Below are 27,687 nucleotides of genomic sequence, written 5' to 3'. Positions count from 1 at the left end.
ATGGGACGGGGCTCATTAAAAGGAGGGAGAGGGAGTATTTAGAAGGGCCTGGAGCGACAGGACAAGGGACAATGGTTTTAAACTGGCGGAGGGCAGGTTTAGATAAGGAGGGAGCTGTCCCCTGTGAGGGTGGCGAGGCCCGGGCACAGCGCGCCCACAGCGGCCGCGGCTGCCCCATCCCTGGAAGTGTCCAAGGCCAGGCCGGGCGGGGCTGGCAGCAACAAGTGCAAGGTATCCCCGCCATGGCAGAGGCGGCACTGGATAATCTTTAACGTCCCTTCCAACCCAGCCTAACCCGCGCTTCTGTGCAAAATGAAGCTCTGCCCTCAGCCGAGCTCCGCGCCCCCGGCACGGAATCGTCTTCTCCCCTTGTCCCCCCAGCACGGCGGCGCCCAATGGCCGCTCCCGCGCTGCCATGGCAACGGCGCCGCGCTCAGGGACCGAGGGGCGGCGGGGCCGGGAGCGCCACAGGGACCCGGACAGGGACAGGGACAGCGACAGCCCCCGGGACAGCGACAGCCCCTGGGGCAGCGACAGCCCCCGGGACAGCGACAGCCCGCGCCGGGAGAGCCCTCAGCTCCCCTCCAGCGCCCCCTCAGCCCCCGCCGGGGTGAGCCCTGCGAGTTCCCCCCCGGAGCCGAGGCTCCCGGCCGGCGGGCGCGTCCCTGGCGCAGCCCGTGCCCAAGGAGGGCTGAGAGCACCCGGGGCACGTGTGCGTTGTGTAAATGCCCCCAGAACGGTGCCCGGCCGCCCGGCCCTGGCACTGTTCTCTTCATTGCCCCTCTCACGCCTTTCTGGTTTTAGGTTACAGTTCCGGGCAGTTCTTCCCCGCCCCGCTGAGTTTTCATCAAGCTTTAAAATACACCGGTAATGAAAGAAAAAAAACAAAACAAAACAAAACAAAACAAACCCTCAACAACCCCACGCTTTACTGCGGGACTTTTTACACGTTTATTTCATGTCTGCCCTTTCCCCAGAGCGCCCGTCGGGACCGAGTACAACCCGCAAACCCATCCCACATCGGGCCTTGAGAGGAGCTGTAAAGGCAAGTTCTGACTCTGCTGCCATTATCCACCTGTTGTTTGTCACCGTGTCTGTTATTTATCACCTTATCTCTTATTTATCACCCCACCTGCTTTTTTATTTTCCCCTGCTCTGCTTGGCGCAGAGCTGCTGCACCTCGCAGGGCAGTGACTGTATCTCCATAGTGTGGGTAAGAAGGATTTTCTCTTGAGAAGCGTGCTTTGTAACGTGGTTTGGCTTTTTTCTGGGTTTTGTCCAGGTGTTTTTTTTTTTTGTTTTTTTTTTTTTTTTCTTTTTCTTTTTTTTCAGTAGACTGTGCGGAAAGGCTTACACCCTCCTGCTCACGGCCTTTGTGTTTGAAATTATTTACAATACAGCTGAAATTACACTTCTTGGTTAAACAGTTGTAGTTGTTGACTGTGTTTTTTTTTTTTTTCCTTAACTGTTGTAATTTTTTCCCTTAACTGAAACCCAAGCTGTTTCAAACCACCACAACAGTGAAGATATGCAAAGCATAGAAAGAAGTGTTGCGTTTGTAGAGTTACCAAGATAATGCACCTTTCCAAAGTGTGGTGAAATTGCAAAATATGGTAAAAGGACTGAGGGAAAGTGGTATTTAGCTAGTTTCATGTTTTCCTGATCTGACTTTATGTGTGTTGCAGAGTGTTACACGTAGAAATGGGTAATTGGTTTAAAAATAAAAAAAAAATGGAGTTTGAAATGGTTGGTGTCTCAGATATTGGGGCATGGAGAATATGAATTTATTCTGAAAGGCTGGAATTATTTCAGCATACCTGAATTAAAGTCTCTGTGTAATTATTTTCTTATCTTTTTAGTGTCATTCTTTTTCCTCTTTCTTTAAAGTAGCTAGCATAATATTAAGTGTTTGGAAGGACCAGAAGTCTCAGTCATTGTAGTTAGCAGCAAATGGGTGAGGAGTGATGACAGACAAACTCTTTATTGCACTTGGAATAATTCTTCAAAGGAAATAATTTGGTTTGAAGTATTGGTAAGGTGGTACTTAGTGCAGCATGAAATTCAAGTTCATGGTGTTGATAATGGGATGCCAGCTGTTGCATGGACAGTAGCATCCCTTTGGATTTGATGGGTTTATTGATGTGAGGAAGCTGTTGGAATTTGCCCTGGTTAAACTCTTGTAGTGTGAAATAAACCCATCTTCAGCTGTCTGTAAGTTATAAACTTGCCTTTAAATTGATTAGGAAGAGACTTGAGCTAAGCTGGTGTACAGGCTATGTGGAATTTGGGTTTATTTAGCTATGTAGTCTTTCAAGTTGACTCAAATTTTGTTTAGCCTGAACAGCACTTTTTGGTTTGTTACTTTTAACTGTACATCCATTATCAGCACAGAGAAACCTGCTGGAATGATGAAATTTGAGTACCAGTGTGGCAGAGGAGCAGGCAGAAAGGATGTGGCTAATTAGTGCCTGATTTATTTATGTTGATGAGTTGCTGTAGTGTTTGCCTCGCTGGCAAATTGTGTTGCCTAGTAGAGAGAGAAGAGGGATTCATTAAACAAAAACCAGACAGAAAGAGGGAACTCCTCTGTGTATTTAAATTCCAAGGCTGTTTCTGAGGAGTTTGGGATTGCCTTTGCTGCACTTCCCCGGCAGCTCTGAGGGCCCAGCTCAGGGATATTTCAGGGTGTGCATTTCCCCAGGGGATTTCTTTAACTTTTACTCTTCCAGACTCAGTTTAACAGTTGTTTTTATCCCACACAGGATTATGCTGTTCAATGAATTCCTGTGTTTTCTCAGAATAATTCAGGGGGTTGATCACTGTCTATCTCTATCCCCTGTTTCTACAGTTTGATGCTGTTTTTCCCCACCCAGTGTTCCTGAAACTCTGTAGGGCTTTTTATCTCTAATATTCTCACACAGCATCTCTGATATTTATCTCCCGATATTACCACATTTTTAAGTTATCCCTTTAAATATTTGCTTTCAGTGGAATATGTTAAAGTTAACTTGTATAAATGGTATTTTTTTATTAACTACTTTCTCTCCTTGAGCTTACTCAGCTGATCTGTGTCATTTGCCTCTGTTTTTACTATTAAATAACCTTTGGGCCCACCAAATCCAGTGTGTGACCTCCTTCTGTCCAGCTGTGCTGCTCCTGCCAGCTCACATTAGCCAAGAGGAAAACTTTCTTCTGTTTGAAATGAATAAAATCTTCTTTTATTGTGGAAAGTGATAAAGGAATAACTGTTTTGAAATGGTGTTAGAATTGAGTGCTTGGGTTTTCTGACACACTAAGAAATATGTTTTGTGCACAAATCTGATGCTTTGTCAGCACTGAAATATTTCATTTCAGGTTCTGTGGCACCAGGTGTTTTAACCTCCACATGCCATTGGCGTGTTTGGCCTCATGGGAGGAGATATTTGGGCACACTTTATCTGTATTAATGCTCAATTTCAGGTTTACCTGTGAACAGGCACTTTTCCATCTGGGACATTTCCAATCCTTATCACTTCCCAGGTCCTGCTCTCCCCAGGAAGCTGAGATCCACCAGCTGCAGAAGAGTTTCCAAGCACCCTGGCAGTCTCTGCACTGTCAATTTATTATCCATTATCCCATTCTTTTTCCATTATTTCCAGCAGCAGCGGGAAATGCCCAGTTTTGCACCGAGCTGCAGCTATCCCACAAACATTCCAGCCCAGCAAGGCTCTGGATGTTCACCTTCCATGTAAACCCTCTGCTGTATGAATTTGCTTTTAGGAAGAGTATTTTATTTTACAACCTCGATTAAAAAAAAAAAAAAAAAAAAAAACAAACAAAAAAAAAAACCCAAACTATTTGAAATACCACTGAAGTCTTGAGAGGAGGGATTAACTCTGCTCTGTGAGTTATTGTGTTCCTTTGTATCAATTTGTCTGTGACAGAAGGAATTTATCTTCCCAAATCAAGTGAGATGGTTTGACTGCATAGCCACTGGTACAATTTTCTCCTTCTTGGTGCTTTCTATGGGTTTGGTTCAAGAAAACTGTGTTTTAGTTAATATTAATCTGCTTGCACATGAACTTTAGGGAATTGCCCAAATGAAACAGCCAAGGAAATCTTTTCCCTGGTATCATAAATGTAATAAAAAAGGGGTTTTTTCCCAGTTAAATTTAATTTTGAGTTGCTCTAGGATTTTATTGGCACTTCATATAAACAAGTTTTGTGCTCCATTTCCCTCTATATATGAATATTTTTGGATGTGTAATGAGTTTTTTACTGTTTTATTTCAATCAAATTCCCATTTCAACAGGTTCCTAACTCTAAATCATTGAAATTCTCTTTTTTTAGGAGAGGTTATACTGGGCATCATGGATGTCAATGATTTTGTAATTCTCCCAGGCTCCAAAGCTGGAACCTCAGTGAGATTAAAAACAAAGTAAGTGCATTCAATCTAATTGGGATTGAGATGTGTTTTCATAATTTTTAATAAGTTTTAATGCAACATTAACTAGAAGAATGGAAGAACAAGAATCATGATGTGTTTCTTTTGTAGCATTTTCCCTATGCTTTTATCCACAAACCTTTCTTTCCTCAGGCTTTAATCTACTTCCTGATTAAGTTAAAGGTTTTATAACCCTGTGTGTCCACTGGATAATACAAGCATACTAAAGAAATCAGTGGATTGTTTATTTTAATATAATTAAACCCCAAACCTCTCTGAGTACAGACACAGTTGTATCAGTTTTTTGGTTGGAATTTGCACTTGACTTGTCCTAAATTTTCCAGAGCTGTTTTCAGCCCTGCTGGGAGAATAAAGGAGGGACGTGGCTGTAATGAGAAATTTTCCAGCTTCTGTTTTTCTGCTTTAAACTCCTTCAGGTACCTTACTGACTTCCAGGTGACTTCTAACAAATATTTCACTATTTCCTCCAGAACTGTCAAGGAATTGCAGTTGGAGAAAGCTCAGTTAGAAACAGAAAACAAAGAGATGGAGAGAAGATTATTGCAGCTGCAGTCAAACATGAGCAGAGAAAAAGAAGAGAGGAGGTAGGTTCAGTTTCTCTTTGGAAAAAAGGAATCCAATGAGATGTTCCCTTCCCACCTCCAACTCCCCACATGGGATCTCATGTGAAGTTTGGAATTCACAATTATATTCAGTCCCCTCTCTCCAATCATTCTTCCCAATGTTAAACTTGCTTCCCTATGACTTTGTTAATTTGAAACTCTCATATATTTGATCTGTTTTCCTCACTTATTCTCTCTTTTCCCTTTTTCCCCTGACTGGATTTGCCCCCTTAGTTTTCAAGCAGGAGACAGAGTAGTTTCTCCTGCACCCTTGTTTATTTCTGATGTTTCTGCAGAGGATGCTGTTGTTAATTTTGATTCCCTTTTACATTTTTGTGGCCTCCCAGAGAGGCCTTTCCTGCATGCTGGCAAACAGGGCTTGGAACCAGGCACAGTGTAAAGAGACAAATGCTGGGGTGCAGTTTAAATCTGAGTCACTCTGTTGGCAAATTCCTGCAACATGTGCTTGCTTTTCCTTGAGTTTCTGCCTGCTGTGTTTGTCCCTGGGACTGCAGGTGCCTTGGATTTGGATCCCTTGGTGCTGCTGAGCTGTTGGCAGCTCTGTGGGCCCTGCCCTGAGCTGCTGGGGCAGTGTTTTCCAGGGGATGTGTGACACTTTTGTCTCTGTGCTATTCTGTTTTGTTCTCAAGGCCCTGTACCTGCAGCCCCTGATAGGGTTGCTGTGCTGAGCTCGAAGGACAGGAGGCTTTGGCATTTGCAGCACTGCAATCATGGAGTGGTTTGGGCTGGAAAGGATCTGAGAGTTCTGCATTTTTAGCAGGGCTGGATCAAGTCCTGCAGTAAACTGGGACAATGAAGGCTCACACAAAATGTACTTTTGTTTTTGTTCTTCTGAAAACAACCTTTGAGAATTGATAAGATTTTTTTTTTTTAATTTAAAAACTTGGACCAATTTAATGGTTTAAAAATAAGTACTTTCTCACAGATTTGTTGTATTTACTGCTTTTAAAGTGGATTTGAAGCAGATTTCAATGGAAGGGAGTATTTGTGCTTTGAGGAATTGATTGTCCTATACACAAAAATTTTATTTTTGTGGTGCTTTGTTCATATTTAACAAGCTGAAGGAAAAATTTTATGCTTCTCTTGCTTGCCAAAGGCTGAATTCTGAAGTTTTTTCTTGCCTTGGTTTGTAGGAAGTTAGGTGCTTACCACTGGAAATCTGGGCAGGCAGGACCAAGGACCCCCCAAGCCCGAGCTGTGGCACAAAATAATGACAACAGGAAGAAGGTAGGAAACCATATTTGTTATTTAAAGTAAAACAAGATTTAGTACTGGATTTATGTTGCAGAACAGGAAAAATTCAAATACTGTAAAACCAAAAGGTTAAGCCCCATCTGAGTAAAATTCCTGACTGCTTATTTTTTCCGTGCCAAGCTTCTGAGTCCCTTTGAGCTGGAGGAACATCAAGTTTTGTTGGGGTTTCAGTTGCAATGAACAGCAAATTATCCCTGCTCCTACAGATTTAATCCTGTAAGAGTGGCACTGGTAGTGGTGGAAGTCATCAGGAGCCTGTCCTTTGGCTGGCTGGTGCCCACGATGGATCTGAAATACTGAAAAGCTTTGGGTGAAAATTTGAGTGCAAATTCTCTGTCTTCCCAGATAAAATACACCACTGTTAAACTCTTTTCTTTAACTCAGTTATATTGACTCTTCTTCTCTGACATCCTTGCTCAGACCTAAAAGAAGGGATGTAGAACTTTCCTGCTAAATCTTTGAAAAATCTGTTTTCTTTTCAGTATGTACAAATGGGGTACTTATCCTCTTTTGAAAAAGTCTAGCAATTTTTTTTTAAAACTGGCAGAAAATAAGAACTCAATAAAATTGCCTCCTTGTCTGTGAGAGGAGAGGATCAGAATGAAAAGGTTTTTTCTTTACCCACCTCTTTCCCTTCCCCCTTCTCTCAGACAAGGAACTCGGAGCTGTTGCTGCTTCAAAGACTCGAGGTTTCAGCTGGGGTGGCTGAGGAGATGAACGGGGCAGAATTTTTAAAATGGCAAAATAAGGGATGAGTGAGGAGCAATGAGGCTGCAGGGTGAACTCTGCAGGGGAAAACTGAGGAGCAGAAATGCTGAAAATTATGAATTACTGTGATTTTAGATCATGGAAGGGTCACGTGGGGGGTGTTTCATGTCTGGGGAGGGAAACTGGTCCTGGGCTTCATGGCTGTCATGAGCACTCCATGGGGTTTTCTCTTTAAATGCATGCCCTGCTATTTCCCTAAAAGCATTTTCACTCTGTACAAGTTACTCTTGAGTCATTAGCATTAGAACCTTATACACATATATGTAAATATTCTTTCCTCTAGCTTTCTCCAGAAAAAGTGAAGTTGCAAGTACTCAAGAAACAGATTCAAGGTAAAGGCATCTTTCTTAACCAAATAAAACTCAAACTTCTGATAGATTGTTGCTTCTTAGAGGTTGCTGCAATTAAACAGTGAAGAAATCAATGAGTGGAACACTGGATTAGTTGAGTTTTTTGGGCTTTTTTGTTTCAGAGCCAGTGAAAAAAACAGTTAAACCTGAAAGAGGAAATGTAGCTCATGAAAAATTGGGAGTGAAGGGGATGGCCTGTAGACCACCTGAAATTAAGAGTGAGCTGCTGGTAAGTAAATGGATTAAAAATAACTCTCAATTGAATGTGTGTAGAATTTTTTTGTCAGTATGTAGACACACATTTTCCTTTCTCTCTCTGATAATTACTTAGTGCCCGTAAAGTAAAGAGAAATTTTACAGACTGATCTCCCTGGATGCAGGGAAACAGATTAAATGGTTCTGTTATCAGAACTGTGACCACTTCTTTAACTGGTAACAGTGAAAGAATTTTTTTAAACTGTGTTTTTATTAACTTGCCCAGCATGTGGCCATGGCTGAAGGAGGCTGATCTCATCCTTAACTAAAGAACAGTTCTCTGTGATTAAAGTAAAAGGCAAAGGGGCCAAAATTAAGTGATCCATGAATGTTTTGTAATTTTAAATCCTTACATAAATCCCTGGGCATGTGTTGAATTCTGACTGATTTTCAAGCTGGCTCCTTTTGGCTGTGTTAGAGTGGAAATTTCTATTATCAAGTATGAGGTGATTTCTACTTAATAAGGGTATTTTTGCTTTTTAGCAAGTAGGAAATAGGAAACAAATAATAAATAGGAAACCCAGCCTCCAAAGTGTGGTGTAGCTTCATACAACTCGATTCTAAAGTAATTTATGTGAATAGGTAAGTTCCACTGTTGACTAAGAAAATAACATTTTTATTTTAAAAGTTATCATCTCTCTTAGAGAGATCCCCCTCCCCAACCTCTAATACATGATGTGATTTATTTCCATTGTTTCATTAAACCAGTTGGAGCTGTTAACCCTCAAAAGGAACTGATATTTTGTGTGTGTCTTTGTAATGCTTTTCCTTTGGGGGAAAACCACGTGCGGACTTGGCATTTAAGATAACTTGCCAGCGATTTTGCTTCCGTGCTCCCAATTTCATTAACGCTCACGGATCAAAGAACTCCGCACACTCCCAACGGCGCAGATCGTGCGCGTTTTGCTTTTTTTCCAGCGGTTTTTAGGGAGCGATCCCGGCCCCGGGGGACGAGCCCGGCCGGGCCCGGAGCGCCGGGGCGGCTGCAGTGCCGGGGATCGCCGCCCGAGGGCGCTGCGCCCCCGCGGGACGCTCCATCCGCCCCGCATCCCGGAGCGCTCCCGCATCCCGGGGGATCCCCGGGCTGGCAGGGAGTGAGCCGCAGGGATAATGCGTCTGGAAATCCGTGCTGCTGTGGGGAATCGAGCTGCGACTCGCTCGAGTTGTTCCCTGCTGATGCCGTGTTCACACAGGGAGCTTGGTGCCTGCGTTGCGGTGGGAGGATCGGGGAATGCCCTGGACGTGCAGACACCGACACCTTTAACAGCCACCGTTTATTGCTTGTGCAACTCACAAGTGCCATTGGATGTGCAACCAGCCCCTGGATCAGTTAAAGCAGCGTAGGGCAGGTGGAAAGAAGGGGTTGGGAAAACATCCCGATTGTGTAGAGGCTGCTGATGTTTGACTCTCGTCTTTCTGCCTGTGCCTTTGCTACTTTGTTGTAGTAAAAGCAGGTCCCTCACTTGGAGAATGTGTAGACAAAGGGTCTTTCCCATAAATACATGAATTATTTCGTGGTTTTGCTTGATAATCATCCAAGAGTTGGTAATGAAAACCTTTCACATTAATTTTCTTCTAATAAAGGTTGAAAAATCACTAAAGTCCCAGTGTAGGACTGTTTTTCTCCTTTTGTTGCTGTTTTCAGTCAATCTCATCAATTACAGTTTGGACTTCCCTGGACTGCTGTATTAATGGCTAGCCCAGGTAGCCCCTTAAATGACCATTTTCCTCTTGCTGACCTCTCCAGATGTGCCCCTGTCCACTGGGAAGCTTCAATAAGCAGCTCTTCATTAGTAAAGCACATAGCTCATAAATTCCTTTAAATGAGACATGCTGCATTAAATGCCTCATTTAATCCCTCCTGTACATGAGATGTGGTGTCCATGGCTTTGGATCCAAAACCTGGGACGTGGGTGTCCATGGCCACTGCTCTCTGATACCAGAAACCTTTAAAAGTTTGTGTGTGTGGTAATAAAAACTTCTTTGTCTTGCTTATTTAGCTCTTGATAGATCTTTGCAGTTAATTGTGAGCAGGATCACATAAAATAGGAGTGATCTTGATTACCAGGTAGCTCAGCTGAGCCCAGGAAAGTGAGTGCTGCAGTTCCACAGCTGACACTAAAAATGTTGCTGCTCCTCAGAAATGCTTTATCAGTAATGTTGTGGAACTGATTTAGGAACCAGCATCAGCCTGTGCAAGCCCTGGAAAACAGGACAGAGGATTGCTGCTGAGTGGTGCCTTTGATGAGAAGGCATCTGCAAAGGCTTTTCAGGAAGCTTTGCTTCAGTGGAGAAAAGGTGGAAGTGATCCTGGAGGAGATCTGTGTGCCAGTGAGGTCCCATCAGGTATGGTTTGTTCTGGTTTTGTGGCATTTTAAATACAATAGGAGCCATTTGGGGGAGTTAGGTTTTAGATTAATGAAGGCAAATATTATGTGAAGCTAAGAAAACCCATTTTATTCTTTCTCGGTGTGCCTTTATTAATAACAATCATCTCTGAAGGCTTTTTTTAATGATATGCAGTGTTTAGCTCAGTTTTTGTAATGATCTCTGGCAGTGGCCAGCACGTCCAGCCCATGTCCCTGTACCCTGCCATGGCTTTGTGTCTCACGTGGCACTTCAGCATGAGCTGCAATGCTCAAACATAAAACCAGTTTTAAACTGAGGCAAGGAATGTGCAGGGCTCAGGATTTTGTGTGTTCTATCCAAGTACATTTTCTGCTTGTCTTCCACAGGCTCTTAATATTTCTTTGTCCCAATGAAAAGCTGCAATCAGCTGAAGTATGCAGGGAAAAATATGGAAAATTCCTCTGTTCTGATTGAATTTGTGCAAATCCAATCTGTGTCTTGTTCCTCTAGTCCACGGATGGTGTTTTTTCTCTGTGGCTTTTTGTACAAAATAATATTAAACTGATTTTTTTTCCCTTTTTTTCTTCTTTTCTGTGGGTGGAGTCATGGATTTCCATCCCCCCCACTCCTTCTATGGCTCCAGTGTGCAGTCTGTAATAAATGAGTTTTTATGGCTGCCCCCATTACTGCCTGTGTTCCGTAAATATAATATTGCTGGCCATTTAAATTTTGGAGTTATGCAAAGACTGAACTAAGCACAGACCCAAATGTGTTGTTCATTCAAGAATAATGTAGGTAAAGAGCACATTTATAAACCTAAACAGCTCTATTTTTTTTTAAATAATTCTGACAGAAGCTGTGGGGAATTGTGAGGTACAGACCAATGTTACTGCCCTGAAGGAACCCATCCACGTGGAATTCCAGAAGGATGGCCTGAGCTACATGGAGAAACTCCTGCTGAAGAAATACAGAAGGTATTGTTGCATTTGCTGCTCCTAATGAAAGAATTCAGAAATAACTAATTGACAAAAATCCAGATTAAACCTTTAAAATATTGGATATATTATCAAGAGTTAAGGGGAGTGTACACAGGGAGCTTTATTTTAATAAAATAATGATTATAGCCAGACTTGATCACCTGACAGTTCAGAATTCCTGCAGAGGGAGCATATAGAGGGATTCTCTTTGCTATCAGTTTATTGTAGAATTTGAAGACTGGCAATGATATTTGGTTACTTGATTTTGGGAAATTTGCTACAGGGGTTTTATAGAGAAAGGGAATTTTCAGGATTCTTTTGTGGACACTGCAGAGTTGTTTTATGAGTTCTTGAGCAGCAAAGTCACCTCAATGAAGGTAGGAGGAGTTAGTTAATGCTGCTGCAGTAAATAGGCTGGTAGGGTTTTTTCTTTTTTTTCTTTTTGTGATATATTAAACTATGGCTTTTTAAGATTGATTTTTATTTTTTTTTTCCTGTTTCAGAACTCCAGTTGATCAATTTTTTGCAAGTTGCATGAAAGATTCAAGGCCTGTGCAAGCCTTGAGTGTTCAACAAGCTGGGGCTGCAGGAGGGGGACAAGGAGATGATGATGATGACATTGAGGAGTTAACAGGTGTAACAGATTTGTTTATTCAGTCTAAAATACCTCTTCCTTGAGATTTCTTTTCTGATTGCTGAGCATTTCCCCTCTTAACCAGTTTGCAAAAAGCAGCAATAATAAAAGGAGAAATTTGTGGTTTTTTATAATGAATAAAAAGGTTTCAATTTGGAGTCTGTTTTGAACAGGAAAACTGAAATGCATGAAATTGTTTATATTTCACAGATGAAGAGGTGAAGAAATACTGGGCATCTATTTATAGAGCTGAAGAATCCAACACTGTTTCTGAAAATGCAGAGTCCTCTTTGAAAATTGAGTTCCTTGATGATGTGAGTACTGATAAAGGACTTCATGAGCCTCAACAATGAACTGATTTGTTCAAGTCTTGATCTGTTAAATGTTTAAAGTAGCAACAGTTAAATAACTTCCAATAAGGAAGAATACCAGTGCATTGTTTATTTTCCATAGAAATGTGGAAAATTGATCATTCCAAAAGTTCCCTGTACTTTTTTTTCTGTTGTGTTCAGGGACCTGCACTGTATGGCATTTATACACAAATAAAGTCTGGCAGCTTTTCAGCACTCCTAGATGTTTTGTTTATTTTTAAAATTTTAATCTGTTGCTGAGTGTGGGTCTTTGTTTTTTATTCAGTCTCAGAGTGAAGACTTGAAAGAATCTTCAGACTCTTCAGTGGAGGAAACTGGAAATGTGGGGATGAATAAGCAAGGAAAAACTGACCCACTGGAGTGTGGAAGGTACCAGAAATGCAGAGATTGTGGGAAGGGAAATAATCCCAAATTTCCTAAGAAATGGAGGCCTTTCTTTGCAGGCAGTTATATTTGCGTTAAGTGTGCACTGTTTTAAAAAGCCACTAAGGAATATTAATTGTCTGTAACTAGAGAGGCATCACTTTGAAAACCTAACACATATGGGTAAAATGCATTTCTTTGCATTTGCCTGTCCTGAATTTTAGTGAAATTCTCTTTTCTGAGCTCTTACCTTAGCAGGAGCTCACTTACAGATTTTACCATGGATCAGGGCTGTGCACATTGAAAATACTCTTATTTAAATAACCTTGTAATTCCAGACAAAAACAATAACTGATACATCTGCAGTTCTTCTGATCTCCCAACATTTGTTGGATTAACTGTGACCTGGTTTCCTTTTTTGTATCCTTCTGGTCTTTTCCCCTCCTCTATCAAAGCTCAGCATTTGCAGACCAGAACAACACAGACCCAGCCCCTTAAAAAAGAAATGGGTATGATTGGGAAAGTCTTCTTTCCATTTAACTTTCTCAGCTGAAACTTAATAGTTTTTACTTTTTCCTCTCAACAGAAATCCTGTTTCTCCTAAAGAAATTTCTCAAGGTAAATGTGAAGAGTTCTTTGTTGAAAATACATAAATGTGTTCAGTTTATCATTCTCATATGGGTTGGGGTAGTCAACTACAGTGGGCTGAAAAATAATTAAAGGTCATTAAATTATGTCCCATTCTCTGGGCAATTTGATTTGATTACAGTTTGATGGACTGGGATAAACATGTACAACAAAGAAAACCAACTTAGAATCATTCACAGCCTGGTAGGATGGATTTCAAACTTCATGATGTTTTTAAGGAAATTTTATTAAATTTACACAATTGCCTTTCTTTAGCTTTAATGGCAATTTTGTATTTTAAGCTCATGAAGAAAACATAGTGGCTTTGCAGGTTATAATTAATATTCATTACAAGTATTGCTATTTTCATGATTCTGTTGTACTCCTATAGCAAAACTGATTGTCTGCAGTGATCTTGAAATAAATGCAGTGCAGGAGGAGAGTGCTGAACCAAAGGCTGGGAGAAGATCACTGAGCTCCTGTGAACTTCCTGAGGAGATCTCTGACCCCACAGAAGGAGCGAGCAAAGATCTCATTGGGGCTGAACTGAAGAGCAGCAGAGATCTCCTGGAGACAGAAGTGCAGGAGAGCAGGAGAGAGCCCCAGGAACTGGGCAGTGTCTGCAGCAGTCAGAGCTTGGTCCTGCCTGTACTGACAAAATCTTCAGCAGTAAGTTATGATGTCTTTAATTGCTAAATAGCTTAGGGATGTTGCTTTATCTGCTTGAGGTTTAGGGGATTGTCACTGCCTGCCATATTTGATGTGTAGGGGATGAAAAGCTCCACTTTGTGGTGCCAGTTTTCTGTAAATGTTCAAAAAAAGGAAAAGAGAACAAACTCGGACATAAAAGGTGGAGGAGGAGCAGCTCTTCCCATGTTTGTATTAACAGTACTTCACCTCTTGTCTGAATGACCAAAGAATGGTTCTCTGTCTTATCTAACAAATTATTCAGATCCTCATTTGCTGAAAATAAAATCAAAAGAAAAAAAAAATAGAAAAGGTTGGGACATTGATTTGGATAAATTGTTAAACAGTGATCACCTTCCTTTATGTACCCAAAAATGAACTCAAAGAAAATCTGCTTTTCATGTCCCTAATGAAAGAACAGACTCAAACTTTCACAACATGAGAAGTTTTTAGGATTTTAAAGCATGTCTTGAGCAAAAACATTATCCTCATGAATATCTATTACAGCTGGCTGTCAAAATCAGTCTGTGTTCTATGAAAAGAGCATTTTATTGATCTTAACTTTCAGGGATAATTTATAAAGTTTCCTGTTTGTAATCTCTCTGTTTTATTCAAGTTACAGGATGTAGCCAAAAGACAGAAATGTGGTTCTACATCATATCAGGGACTTGAAGGTTTCTTTGTTTTAGGTGCAAACCCTAAACAAGAAAAGCTGGAGGCACCTTCTTCCCTGGCTGCTGCCTCCAGCCCTAGGGACAGGAAAATCCCTTTTCCAGGTACTGTTGTGTGAATAAATCCTCAAAGTTATACATATTTATCACCTTTTTCCAGTTCCCTTCCATCCAGCTTGCTTTAAGAGTCACTTCAGGGTGACAGTCATGCCACATAAGTGGTGCTGGGCAAGGATAAAATAAACTCCCTACTTTGAGGAAATCTAGTGCCATAAATTTAATCTTTATAATTGTAATTAAACTGTATATGATTATATATAATATTATGTATACTATATAAATATATATTATAAATAGAATTATTTATGTAAATATATCCCCTGAGGACAGAGTTCCATGAGGTTCCTATTGCTTTTCATGGTGTATATGAGGCAACAAGTGAGCACCATTAATTTGATTAAATATCTCACTTGAAATCAGGCTTTTAGTTTGTTATATATAACAATTGTATATCTGTATATAACTTTTTATCTGTAAAAAAATTTGTTGTGTGGCTTCTTTAATTCACACATTAAGTGCAGCAAAAAATAGGAAGAGTAAATGCATATTAACAGAAAACCTGCAAATAATTTCCTCTAATAATGTTGATTTCAGGAGATGGGCTGTGGGTTTCTGAGAGGAGCCTAAGTGAAAATGCTGATGACTCTGTGGTTCAAGGTGTCTTGGAAAGTCAACTGAGCAGAGCTGGAAATGCTTTCCAGGCTCAAAGTCAACTTTCTCATCTGATGGCAGCATGGATGCCATGGCCAGGTAGGGACAGCCACAGTTCTGAGCTGCTAATTGAGTTAATTTTAATTGTGTAAAATGGAGACACTGTTGAATTTGCCATTTTTATATCTTCATTTGTGTATTTGTATTTTGGTGTGTTTTTTTTTTTTTTTTTTTTTTTTGAGGAGGCTTTATTTTAGTTGTTTTCTTTGTGAATTTGTATGTTAGTGATTTGTTTGAATAAGCTTTGGAGTTAAAAATTACCTCTGTTCAGCTATCGCCAAGAATTCTTTTTATTTAGCTTAGTTTCTGCTGCTGCCCTTTACTCCTCTCTTAGCTTGAACATTTAGGGAATAAACCCTCTAGAAGAAGTTTCTGTATTTGTGTGTTGGTAGCCTCTGGTACAATTTGGGAGTGATCTAATAAAGGATTTCTTCCTGCTGGAGAAGCAAGTCTGATTAGATGAACTCTAAGAAACAGGGACACAAGTAATAACTCCATCTGCACTTTTGTGTTACCTTTCTCAATTTCAACTGTCTCCATCCCAAGAAATGTAGCTCTACATTATTTCTCACATCAGGAGCAGCCAGGTTGACATTTTAATTTAAATAATGTTGTGTGCAGAAATCGAAGCTGTCAATTTTGAATCCCAGGAAAATATTGGAAAGGGTCTATATTTTATTCATGTTAGTTTAAATTAAAAAAAAAAAAGGGAACCAAACTTTAGAGCTTTCTGCAATCATTCAGTGTCTCCCCTCACACAAAATTTGTGGCATTGTGCAGAATACTTAAATCATGTATTTCTTTTCTGAAACATTCTTCTGAAGTACGAGGTGGTGAATTTATAGGTGTTAATAAAGTTACAAATATATTGGAAAGTACAATTTTAATTTGTAGTGATATTTTTCATTAGCTAGACTTGGTTTGAGACTTTTAATGGCAAGTTGTTGTCAATATTTTAAATGCTTTTTCAAGCTGGTGGTGGAGATACTGCATCTTTTTGTTCATATTTGCTCCTAAGACATTTCAGGCCCTGAAAGTCATTCCAGCCTATCTTGTGAAGATGGAACCTCCTCCAGCAGAGCCATGGAGAACTCTGGAAATGCAGATTTGCAGAACACCCTGGAGCTGAAAGACCACGACTCATTTGATATTTTTGGGTAAATCCAACTTGCTGGCTGTGTTGTTATGGCATTTTAGATTATTCAAGATGCCAACCATGTCAGAACTGAAATAAAAACAGCCCTAACTCTCTAAATTTGCATCACCTGTTAATTACAAAAGTCAGCATGACCTCTGTCTGGTGTCTTGGTGTTCTAAGCCCTTTCTCAGGCAGCTCAGAGTCAGAACTGAGGGGTGTATTTTGTTGTTTAGACTCTAAATGATAAATTTGAGGATTGTGGGTTTTTCAATGCATTAGCACTGAGATTTATGAGGTAAATCTCTTAAAAATCATCTGCATTCTTGGGTTGTGAGGTAGCTTTGAACAGCTGTCAGCAGGTGAGCTAAAAACCTCCAACTCCCCATATATTTGTTATTTTGCCTTGGACACTGAGGAGGTGACTGGAGAAAAGGAAGTTCCTGAAGTTCTGTGTCTCACTGGTTTTTTACTGGGATCTCCTGAGCAGCAGGAGTCAGAGGAGCACTGAAGGGAACTCCATGCTGTGTGATCAGAGCTGGTTCAGAGATTTGGGACAAAAACTGAGGGAAAAGCTGAATTAGAGTAGCTTGTACTGACAACATCTCCAGTAAAATTTTTTTTTTTGGTGCCTTTTAGTTCAACATATGTGAACATATGTCAGCAAGGCTTAAAGCAGAGAACTTGGGGAATTGGAGGCACTGGAAATCACTGGGGTGTGTTTCTTTTAAGGGACTGGGAGGAAAGCCAAATGGATGCTGAGGAAGCAGTTCTGGAGGACAAACAGCAGGTTCTGGCATTGCAGTGAACATGGAAAACTCAGTTCAGTCTCCACCTTTGTATGGTTCACAACCAACAAGATCAAGAGGTGTTTTAAGTTCTGCTCAAGACATCATTTATTAAGGAATATTCTGTAAAGCTGTCATTAAAACTTCTTGAAAATACCTTGTTTTGGCTTTTTAAATTATTACTATGAAGGAATAACAGAATAAAAGAATTTCTCTTTTGCTGCTTTTCTTTAGGATTGATTTATTTATTGTTTTTAATTCACTGTAAGTTTTCTTGCCTGCAGGTGGAATTTTGTGTCTCCAAATGTGGTTTTATGTGGCCAAGCTGGAAGGTGCCACACCAGGGGTATTAATGGGATAAACTGGGGTTTCTGTATGATCAGGTTTGTGGTGAGAAGCACAGGAGGAGTCTCTAAGGTCAAGTACATTTTGTCAGATGTTTTAGGAGGGACTTGCACCTTGCAGAATAGAATTTAACAGCTTTCCACTGTACATTTAACTTCTCCTGCCACACTTCTAACTCCAGCAGGGAGCCCAGACCAGCAGCAAACCTCTGCTCAGAATCAATTGGGAGTGAATTCCCTTTCTTTCCCTGCTCCAAAATTCCAGTTCAGAGGGGTCTGTGTCCAGGCAAATCCAGCTGTGCTGTAAGTCACTGCCTTACAGGCCTTTGTTAATTAAAAGAACAAAGAGGAAATGCAGTTAAAATCATCCTGGGTGGTTTGAATTTTAACAAACAGCCCCAGCTGTCCTTTTGAACTCGCTGTGTTTGTGTTGTATAAAAAGCTTTTTTCTTCCTCCTCCCCAGAAAGTGTAAGGTTTAATGCAATTAATACAATTTCTGTAAAAGGTCATTTGGCCAACGTGGTGCTTTGATGTAAAGAGGGTTTGGGGACGTTCTTCTCTCTTCTTGATGGGATTCTTAATTGTACCCAGTAATTGAGTGGCTTTGAAATTATCTAAATGGTATCTTTTGCTAACATCTTCAGGCTTCTCAGACACAGCAGCTTGCTTAGTTTGACAGTTCTCTTTCCCTTTATGTGCCTCTTTTCTTCTTTTGTTTCCTTCACTGTGGTTTTAAGGAAAACTTGCCCCTTCTCCCCTAGTTTTGATAATAAAGGTGTATCAAAAGCACTGACAAAGATTTGTCTTTTTGTGTTGGGCAATTTTGAAAGTGGGATTAATTGAATGCTTTTGTCTGACAATTGTTCTTAAATGTTTATGGGTGAACTGCCTGGCAGGGCTCTCAAATTCATGGAAATTGTTATCCTCAGAAACTTTCCTTTAGGAAGAGAAGCTTTAAATTCTGCTTTTCTGTGTTCAGAGGTGGCAGGTGCCCTTCACTAATGGATCAGTGGAAACGTTCCAGTCTCTCATTTGGTTTCTGGCAGTTAAACCCACTCTGGTTTGGATTCTCCCCATGCCCCAGGACTCTGCTGTGTTATCTGCCCCCCCCAGCAGCTCTGCACTAATATCAGACAAGGCTGTAATCTTTGCAACAATTTCTTTTACAGGAAAAAGTACTTCAGCCACCCTAATTCATACAAACTAGAGGCATCGGGCTGAACAGACCATTGATTTGATTTCCTGCCTCATTTCTTGTCTTTAAGGTGAGGGCATATTTTCCACCTCAGTTTTCTTTATAGAGTTTACCATATATTGATGTTTTATTACAGCAGTTCTTTGTCAGAAATTGGGGGAATAAAATCACAAAGCAGGAGTTCTGCTTTGGAGATGGAGGGCAGTGCTTTTCTTTCATCAAAGTAACCTTTCTTTTTCAGTTACTCTTCCAAATATTCCTATTACACTCATTCCACTGGCACAGACAGCCTGACTGCTTCCATGCTGTTCCCAACCTTTTTTAACAGGAAAACTGATGAAGCAGCTGCTGCTGCAGTGTGTGCCTCAAGCCCTCAGCAGGCAGAGTAATCCTTTAAATTTGGGCTTGTTGGAGATAACCAGAAAGTCACTGAGTGCTTTCAACATCTGATTTTGAGAATTTTCCCTTCCCATCCCTTTTGCTTGAAAGAAAAAAAAAAAAAAGGCTTTTGATAACATCTGCAACAAAATTTGGGCTAAAAACAAGCTCCCTTCAATGCATTAGTGATCTGCTTAGGCAGTGGTGATTTTAATATATCTCAGTATATCAAATCTTCCTGATTTAAAACATTTGAAGAGGTTTTGTGTTGGTTTTTTTTTTTCCCCTCTGTTTAAGTTGTAGTGATGGAACTGATATCCTAAACAAAAGATGAAAAAAAGCACCTGAATTGCTGCAGTTCTGTGATACATTTGTTGCTAACAGAACAGATCTGGTATTGGAAACTTGAAAGCTGTTTATTATTGTGAATGTGGTGTAATGTAATTCTCTGCATGGTCTTTAAGGTCCCTTCCCACCCAAATCATTCTATGATTTCTTGATACCAATGCAATCAACAAATGATGATGTTCATTTCTTTATTTTTTTTTAGGTTTTATTTTTATTTCTACCTCTGCCTGTTGTAGGATGCCTGATCCATACCCAAGGGATTTGGACAGAAAAATCATCTTTCCAGTCCATTTAGAGAAAGAGAAAAGGAGGAGGGAGAAAATGAAAGACCAGTTTATATTTTGGAGCTTCTGGGGTGAGTTTGTCTTTTTGTGTACACTGATTTTTGGCTGCTGTATAAAACCTAAATCCTGGGAAATGACTTGGCCATCAGTTTGGGTTTTGAGAGAGGACATCCCATTCATTATATGTTAAAGTATTTTAGGATTCCTGTTGAGGAGCCTGGCAGGCTCCACCTGCTTGTGTCTGACTTGTTGTATGTGCCATGTTCTGCTCTCAGTGTGACACACAGCAGTGTAAAGGGGAACACAAATGCCACAGGATTCCAAGTGCTGGAATTCCCAAACTGCTATTCCCCTGTCTTCATCAAGTGCCTTTCAGGGAAGGTCACAGGGGCTGGTGAACGATCAGCCTGGCACTGCCCAGGGGCTGTGGTGCCACATCCTGACCCACATCTATGTGCTTGCTTCTCCTCAAACAACCAAATTCCCATTAATGAGCACATTCCTTGTGCTCAAAATCCAGACCAGCTTGCCAGGGAGTCCTTGAAATGTTTTAACTGGCTGCAGTTTGTCTGGCTGCCAGAGTTTGTTATTTTGATGTGGAAGGGCCACTCCTCCAGGTCAGAGAAACCCCACCAAGTCCTTTCTCAGCTGGCTTTGCACAGGGAGGTGGGCAAAGACTGGGCAGTGAAAATTGAGGTTTTCCTGTTGATGTTTCTTTTCAACCAGCAAGGGATGAATTCCACTGAAAACACTGTAAAGGTCTCTGCTCCTGCTCTGGAGCACAGCTCTGTTTTACCATTTGATTTTACCCTTTAATAGATTTTAAGATGCTGTCATTTGCTGCATCTCATTTATAAAAATTAAGAGTTGTTCTTTCCTCCATCATAATATAGCTTACATGCATCTCATTTAATTATCAGGAACACATAAACCCAATTAGTTTTAATTTATCCAGACCATTTGCATCAGAGACAAATACATCTGTCTTTTTCATTTCAAAAATGAATCCTGCAAATTGCAAGCCATCAACACAAGGGCATTTCTAAATTATTTTGGTCAAGAGAACTGTTCCGTGACTTCCTAGTTAATTAGGATTAATTAGGTTGTTTAATATGCTTATGCTTTTGGTAAAGCATGGAAACATAATAATCTATTTTATGTTAATAATACAGATCAGTTAACAAGCCCAAGGAACGGAAGCCTCCAAAACCAAAGCTGATTTTCCATATATTGAGGGATGTAAAGACCCTCAAAGAAAAACTGTGATTTATTTCAGTAAAACTGAGGGATTTCAAATGCTGATTTCCAAATGAACTCCAACAGAAGGGTCAAGGAAAAAATATCCAGCAGAATGAACTGTGAAACCTTGCTAGGTATGCATTAGATTTTATTTTAGTTTTCACTAAAATTCTGGAAACAAACCCCAAACCTACCAAAAACTCCTCAGCAACCCTTCAGGATTTGGCCCAGTGTGTGTCTGTTATATGTTTCTCTGAACATAATGCAACAAAAATTACCCAATGTTTGTGTTGAAGAATACAAACATAATTTTTAGTTGGCTAGTTTTTTGGGGCGCCATTTCTTGTGGTACTTCTACTTTTTTCCTAATATTTACTTGGCAAGATGAAATAGTATAAAACCCCATCAATTTTATTTTGTTTTCCTTTGTCTGCTGTGGTTCTTCCCTGTGTTAAATTTACTGCAGATGTGCTGATTTTTGGTTAAAGGAACTCTTCAATGGGAGAGGCCTTCCATAATTTCCTGCTGTAGCCAGTTTTTCTGTGCCATAAAATAATGGCAGTAGATGCAGAGCTCTGAATAAACATCTGCATGAAGATGGAGAGGTGATTAATATGAGTTGGGAATTATGTTTGGATCTACCAAAATCCTGTTTCTAACGTGAAAATGCGGTGAATTGGGCAATGACTGCGAGGAATGAAAAGTTATCAAAACACAGTGGCCCATGGTGTGGTGCCCACAAACCATTTCTACCAATGCTTCTCTGCACCAGAGCCCTGACAATTATTTTATGTTTTTTATTGTAAGTTTGAATCATTTATGCAGGGAAACCTGAAGAGAAGTTAATTGAATGTGGCTCAGTTTGAAAAATGTGAACATTTTTCTTAAAGTGCTCTGAAACAGCCTGGAAAAATCATGCTCTGTTGCATTATTTTTTGTCTGGCTGCTGGAGCTTGCCAAATACAAATATACTTTCTCCTCTACTATATTTAATTTTCCTACTTATATTACATTAGAGTTACTATTAAATTATCAAATAGATACATCATATGTTGCTTGAAACACAGCTGCTGTTATTTGCATTTAGCTGTTAGTGCTGTAAAACCACTTTTTATGGTCACAATAAGAACATCAGCTACAAACAGAAGAGGGTTTTTTAAAAAAAAAAAAAAGCAACGTTTGAGGCAGAGAGGAATCACATCATCTGGCCTGATTCCAATCACTGGGCTTGCACGGGTTGTTTCTCTCCTGGCCAATCTGTTAATGAAGGTTAAAGTTTCATTCTGCTACATTTTTTTGTAGTAGTTGAGGTGAGCCAGTCTTCAGAAATGTTGGGCCTCAGAATCAGGTGAGAAAGGAATGAGAGAACAGAGTTATGATCAGTTTCTAGATCAGAAAGAGCTGCAGGTATGGATACAACCTTTCCTTTCTTACACAACCCTCCCCATTTTTTCCTTCCTGTCTGTTTTGTTTGTTATTTTTTTTGTATTTTTAAGGTGACTTTTAGGGTTTGTATCCATTTAAAGAATGAGTTGCTTTTATTGTGTATTTTTTTGGAAGGAGATCAAAACGGGAGCTGAGATCAGGGTTCTGATTTCTTTTTCTTACTTTTTACTACTTGGTAAAAAGCAAATATCCTGGCCTTCCCTTCAGCACAGATCATGGAAATGGCTGAAATGTGGATGATGAAATCTTAGAACATGCAGGGACAGCCCCGATCTGCTCTTGATAAAGCCTGTGGGAGGCTTGCCAGTGAAAAAGCACATCCTGTTCTCAGTGACATTGTTGCTGTGACAGTTAAAATGACTGGAATTCATTTTAGAGAATGTCCTTTCTCATGCAGAGTCTTTGCTCATCCCTGTAATGGGTCCAGTGCCTGCCCCTGCTCAGCCACTGGAACAGCCAGGATTTGGGAAGAGGGGCTTGCAGTGCCAGGAGCTGCACTCCTGTGGATGGTTTGTTAAGAGAAGAGCTCCTGGAAATAATGTCCAACATCTTTCAACTGCTATAAACTTCCTCAGGTGTAGGACACAGGGTTCAGGCTAATAAACTGCCTGGGAAAGAGAGAGCTGAGGAAATAATCTTCAAACAAATGTTCTGGTACAGGGAACAGACTCTGAGCCCAGGCTGAGCTGGTGGCTGGCTTAACTTCTGCTTTAAAACCTTTTTAAACTACCCAGATTTTACAACCCCCTGTCCATCTTTTCTTGTTTAAAGTTATGATATAGCCACTAAAACAACTTTCCAGACGTGCAAAATTTCATTGCTAGGAAGCATTGTCATTGTCAGGCCAAAAGTTCTCACATTTTGCTCTCTAAATTCCTTGTGCTTATTTGCAGTGCTTGCAAGATTAATGTGTGTGCAAATAAAATCCTCAGCTTGGTTGTAGGTAGACAAATATCTCCCATGCAGGAAGATGTAGTGTTTAATAAGAGATAGGCTGGAAATTAATCTTCCCTCTTATGCTGTAGCCAAAAGTGGGAAAACTCAAGCTGGATGTATAAATGGTTTTCATGTGGCCCTTTTCAAACGACTTGCTTTGAATTTTCATGGAATCACAGAGTGTTTTTGGCTGGAAGGGAGTTTAAAAACATTTTCCTTCCACCCCTACCATGGCAGGGACACCTTCCACTGTCCCAGGCTGCTCCAAGCCCCGTCCAGCCTGGCCTTGGACACTTCCAGGGCTGAGAAGTCCCCAACCTCTCTGGATTTGTGCCTTGTGTGGGGTTGAGATGGAAATGGGGGGGAAAAACCCCACATTTTCCATTTTGATGGAGCACAGCTTTAAACTTCAATTTCCCTGTCAATATTAAGCAACCTGGAGAGATTTTTCAGTTTTCAAGCTGGAAAGCTGCAGAGACATCCTAAATCAAAAAACCATCCTAAATCATTGCTAAATCGAACAGATTAGAGATTTTTCTCTGCTTGTAGGAAATGCAGGATGGATAGAGCCAATAACCTGCTTTCTGTGGAATATTTTTTGTTTTCATTGTTAATAGGTGTTTAAACAATTTCAGCTGTTTTCTGCTGTCTAAGAACTGCTTAGATCAGGGAATAGGCTGAAGGTTTAAGGACTGGCTCAACCATGACACCATTGCCCAGGCCAAAGTTAAGACAAATTAACTGACAATAATGATAAATAACATTCAGACTTACAAATATTATTGTTGCTGAGCCAGCTTGAATTTTACAAAGAATTTTTTAGGCCTGGTTGGCAAGAACCTGTTTTCATGGGAAATCTTTGAAATTAGACCATAACTTGGATTTAAAGGGTACTGGAAATCATCCTAATGATTTACAAACTGTGTGAAAGAGAAGATTTAATGGTCTGAAGAGTTTCAAATGTTGTTCACTTCATCAAAAACCAATACAGGAATGTGATGGTTACCCTTTATTTTTTTCTGAATTGCACTGGGGACATGAAGTATCTTTTCATAATTTACCAGACATTTATAATGTACAGCACTTCAAAAGACAGTGTTTTATAGTTATCTGCAATTCCCTTCTGCAGTACAAATTAAAACTTGCTGAACTTTTCTTGGAAAAGCATCACCACATAAACATTTCTTATGCTTCATGATGTCTGTTTGGAAAGTCAAAATAGCTTCCTAGAGAATATTTTTCATGTTAATCTTTCTACCTGAATTTGGCAGTGTAATTCTGTGAAAGTTGATGAGTTTGCTTATATAACTTATGTGTACAATGCTTTGAATATCCCAATCACCTGCAAGTAAACAATTTCCCTTCCTCTTCCCCCTAGCATTTTCTACTGAACCTGTAAAAATTGGGATGTTTGACTCCTACATTAACATCCCTGGTGTTTACATCGTTCCTACAATGCAAAGCTGCACGAGCAAGAACTGGGAGGCAGCACCAGGAACAGACGTATGGCACAGCATGTGGGGAGTGCTTAGAAAATCACACCAGACAGACAATTTACAGCAGTGGGGGTTATTTTTCACTCCAAGACTTTGATCTGGCTGCAGGCTGTTTATCAGGACTGCTTTGCATGGCATCTACGTTTAATAAGGCAGCTGAAGAATGATGAGGCTGCTTTCCTGACAATTTTCTAAACAAAACAGGATGCTTGCTGCTCAACAAAAGCTTTTTTTTCCTCCCATTTAGTCAAATATCAGAACAAGAAATAACTGCAGAGTTTTATTAGTTGCAGATTACTTGCCCAGACAGCTGTGCTCTCAGCATGTCATCAAAAAAAATCTGCTCTCAGAAGCCAAAGCAGCCTCAGAAGCTGATCAATTTAAACACAGAGCAAAAGTTGTGGCTCACCCCGAGGTATTAAGGGTGTTAAATGCTCTGCCAAAGCACAGGGCCATCACTGTCACAGCTCTGCAGAGATTCCTGCTCCTGTTGGGATTCTGTTCCTGCAGGCTGGGAGGGCAGAAAACAGCTAAGGACAGCGGTGTCTATTAACAGCTCCTCCAGGGGAGGAAGATGGCCAGGGCCAGGTGTCCTTTCCAGGTAAAACCTATTGGGAAGGAGGGGGAAGAGCTCCACTGGAAAAACTCTGAATCCCTGGTGGCATCTCCTTTGCACTCTTCCTCCAGAGCAGGCAGCAGGGCCAGCTTGGAGCAGCCTGGGCTCTGGAAGGTGTCCCTGCCATGGCAGGGGTGGGACAGGATCAGTTTCAGGTCCCTTCCAGCCTAAACCATTCTGGATTCTGTGGATAATGGTTTTGGAAAGGTTAAAAGGGCTCAGCAAGTTTGTTTCTGTTCTCTTGGGAGCCCCAGTTCTATTCCCAGCGTCGTTGCCTGTGCTGCTGTTGTGTGACCCTGTCCTCAAAGGGACACAGGCCTTCAGTTAAAACACCTTTAAAAATGTCTGGTTTCCTAAATTGCCTCTGTGTGAATGGAAATAAGCAAAAGAAGGGAACTGAGCTTTGTGAGGCTTGGCATGAGCTTTAGGTGAGAATGTTCTCTCTGTCAATTTGGAGTGATTTTCAAAAGCACAGTAAGATTTCACAGTGTTGGACAGGAGGATTTGAGTCAAAATGAGACATTAAATATGGATATAGGCACGAACGTAAATTAAGTGTAACAAGGAAACATTCTCAGATTTTTTTTTTCCTGACAGAAATAGCATACAGGAGCTGGATGCCTGTTCCTGGCAGCATTTATTTTCTTATGGTGAGGCTAAATTGGACATGAGTGAATCCTCCTCTGGCAGAGTTTTTGTTTCCAAGTGTCCTGCAGCTCAGGATGCAGAGCACGAGCTGGTTGGTGGTGCCCATTTCACTCCTGCCAGTGACTCTTTCCAGGGCTTCAACAAGTGCTGGAGGAAAAACATGCTGAAAATTGAAAATTCTAATTATCCTGCTTGGTGCTATTGCTATTTCTTCTTAATTAAAAAAAAAAAAAAAAACCAAGAGTTTAATGTCTCCTCTTGGTGGCATCCACTCAATATTTGACTCTTCATTTTGATTCAAATTCCGTTGTCTTATAATTTACAACTCAGCTGAACATTTCTTTTCATAAATGACACCCAAGGCTTTGTGCCTGCAAGTATCACTGCATGAAGTGGTTTATTTAAAGCAAAAATCTGTTTGCTTCCAAGAGAAGAACAATGCTCTGAGTGTGAATGATGTGTCAAAACGTCAACCAAGTTGTCACCTGGATGTGGCAGCTGCTCCTTTCTGAGGCTCACATTAAATGAAGATAATTGAGGAGTGTTGTAGGTGGCTTTGTTTGTTTTGCTTAGTGAAGATACTGGTTTGATTAGAAATGCTTTTTCAGGAATCCTCTTTGACAGCACACAGCCAAATGGTTTTACTGGGTTTTTTGAATAAACTCCTGCTGCCAAACTCTCCTCTGCAAAGTATTGTTGTGGGGGTTGGACACCACTGAGACCTGGCCGGGATTCCTCCCACACTCCCCTGTGCTCTCTTTGTGTTCTCCAGCCAGCCTGGCTCCCTCTCCTTCCGGCAGTGCTGATCAAGGTGAGTGTATTGCGAGATAAAGCCAATCAGCATTTGCAATTCCTTCTCCTTTTCCTGTGTGCTCTGGTACAGGAGGCGTTTTGTCCTTGCTCCTCAAACTTTGCTTCTTGTCCTTTGATGCCTTGTGCAGGCTGAGCTAGAACAAGGCTGGGCAGAGTCACAGAATAAAGCAGGGATTTATTCAAAGGATCTCCTCCATGGATCCACCTTGGGCAGCACCAGAGCCCAGCCAGGGCTGCACCCAAGAGCAACCAAAATGGTCCCAAAATGCACGAGCGCTCCCGGGGGCTCTCACTGGGATCAGCTCTGCTCCATTTGCACCTTGCAGTTCATTGTCCCATTCCAGCTTTAGCCCAGGCACTCCCATCCTGCTTGTTTTTCTCTCTCCAGCCCACGCTGTTTGTGCTCCTGGGGCTGAGCTTTGGATCATTTGTCCTTGGTGCCCAGCTGGAGCAGGAATTGTTTTGTCTCCCTGCTCTGTGCAGAGAGCTCACCATCCCATAATGTGAATCTCAGAGCTGCACACTAAAGCAGCACAGAATGTGAGAAATAGAAAAGCTGAAACCTGAGGCATCACCTTCACCTGTTCTTTTCCCTCCCCTTGCAGCTGGTAATGAACACTTGGAGGGAGAGGAGAGAACAAATGTGGCTGATTGCAAAGCAGAGTTGGACTTCATTGATGAGATTTCTGGATTTTGCACTTTTTACAGAAATTTCTGCTTTCCAGGACTGAGGTATCCAGGCCTTTTCCCCCAGCCAGCCCTTGCTGCAGCCAGGGGAAGGTTCTGCTGATGTTGTCTGGGTTCCCTGCTGCTCAGCAGAGCCTTGACCTCTGTCCCTCAGCAGGTCCTGGCTCCAGCCTTGGTTTCTGCCCCTCT

The 27,687-nt window shown here is 41.0% G+C and overlaps 1 protein-coding gene across 2 annotated transcripts; it reads left to right on the top strand.

Moving 5' to 3' along the window:
- The first annotated feature begins 458 nt into the window (after positions 1-458).
- ZBBX (zinc finger B-box domain containing) lies at positions 459-17,223 on the top strand. Of its 2 annotated transcripts, none has more exons than XM_053986893.1 (19): positions 459-610; positions 805-867; positions 978-1,045; positions 4,330-4,417; positions 4,915-5,028; positions 6,201-6,294; positions 7,373-7,421; positions 7,562-7,668; positions 9,872-10,040; positions 10,897-11,017; positions 11,524-11,654; positions 11,865-11,968; positions 12,291-12,394; positions 12,975-13,006; positions 13,407-13,684; positions 14,319-14,478; positions 15,028-15,183; positions 16,163-16,301; positions 17,012-17,223. In XM_053986893.1, the coding sequence occupies exons 4-19, from the start codon at positions 4,350-4,352 to the stop codon at positions 17,085-17,087; spliced, it is 1,902 nt and encodes a 633-aa protein (XP_053842868.1). In that variant the 5' UTR covers positions 459-610; positions 805-867; positions 978-1,045; positions 4,330-4,349; the 3' UTR covers positions 17,088-17,223. The 2 variants fall into 2 exon arrangements, with proteins under 2 accessions (XP_053842868.1, XP_053842867.1); XM_053986892.1 differs by having other exon boundaries at positions 459-710.
- Positions 17,224-27,687: the final 10,464 nt, after the last annotated feature.

Source organism: Vidua macroura, chromosome 10 (genome assembly GCF_024509145.1).
Source record: "Vidua macroura isolate BioBank_ID:100142 chromosome 10, ASM2450914v1, whole genome shotgun sequence".
Taxonomy (NCBI): Eukaryota; Metazoa; Chordata; class Aves; order Passeriformes; family Viduidae; genus Vidua; species Vidua macroura.
This window is presented reverse-complemented; position numbering and strand designations above follow the sequence as displayed.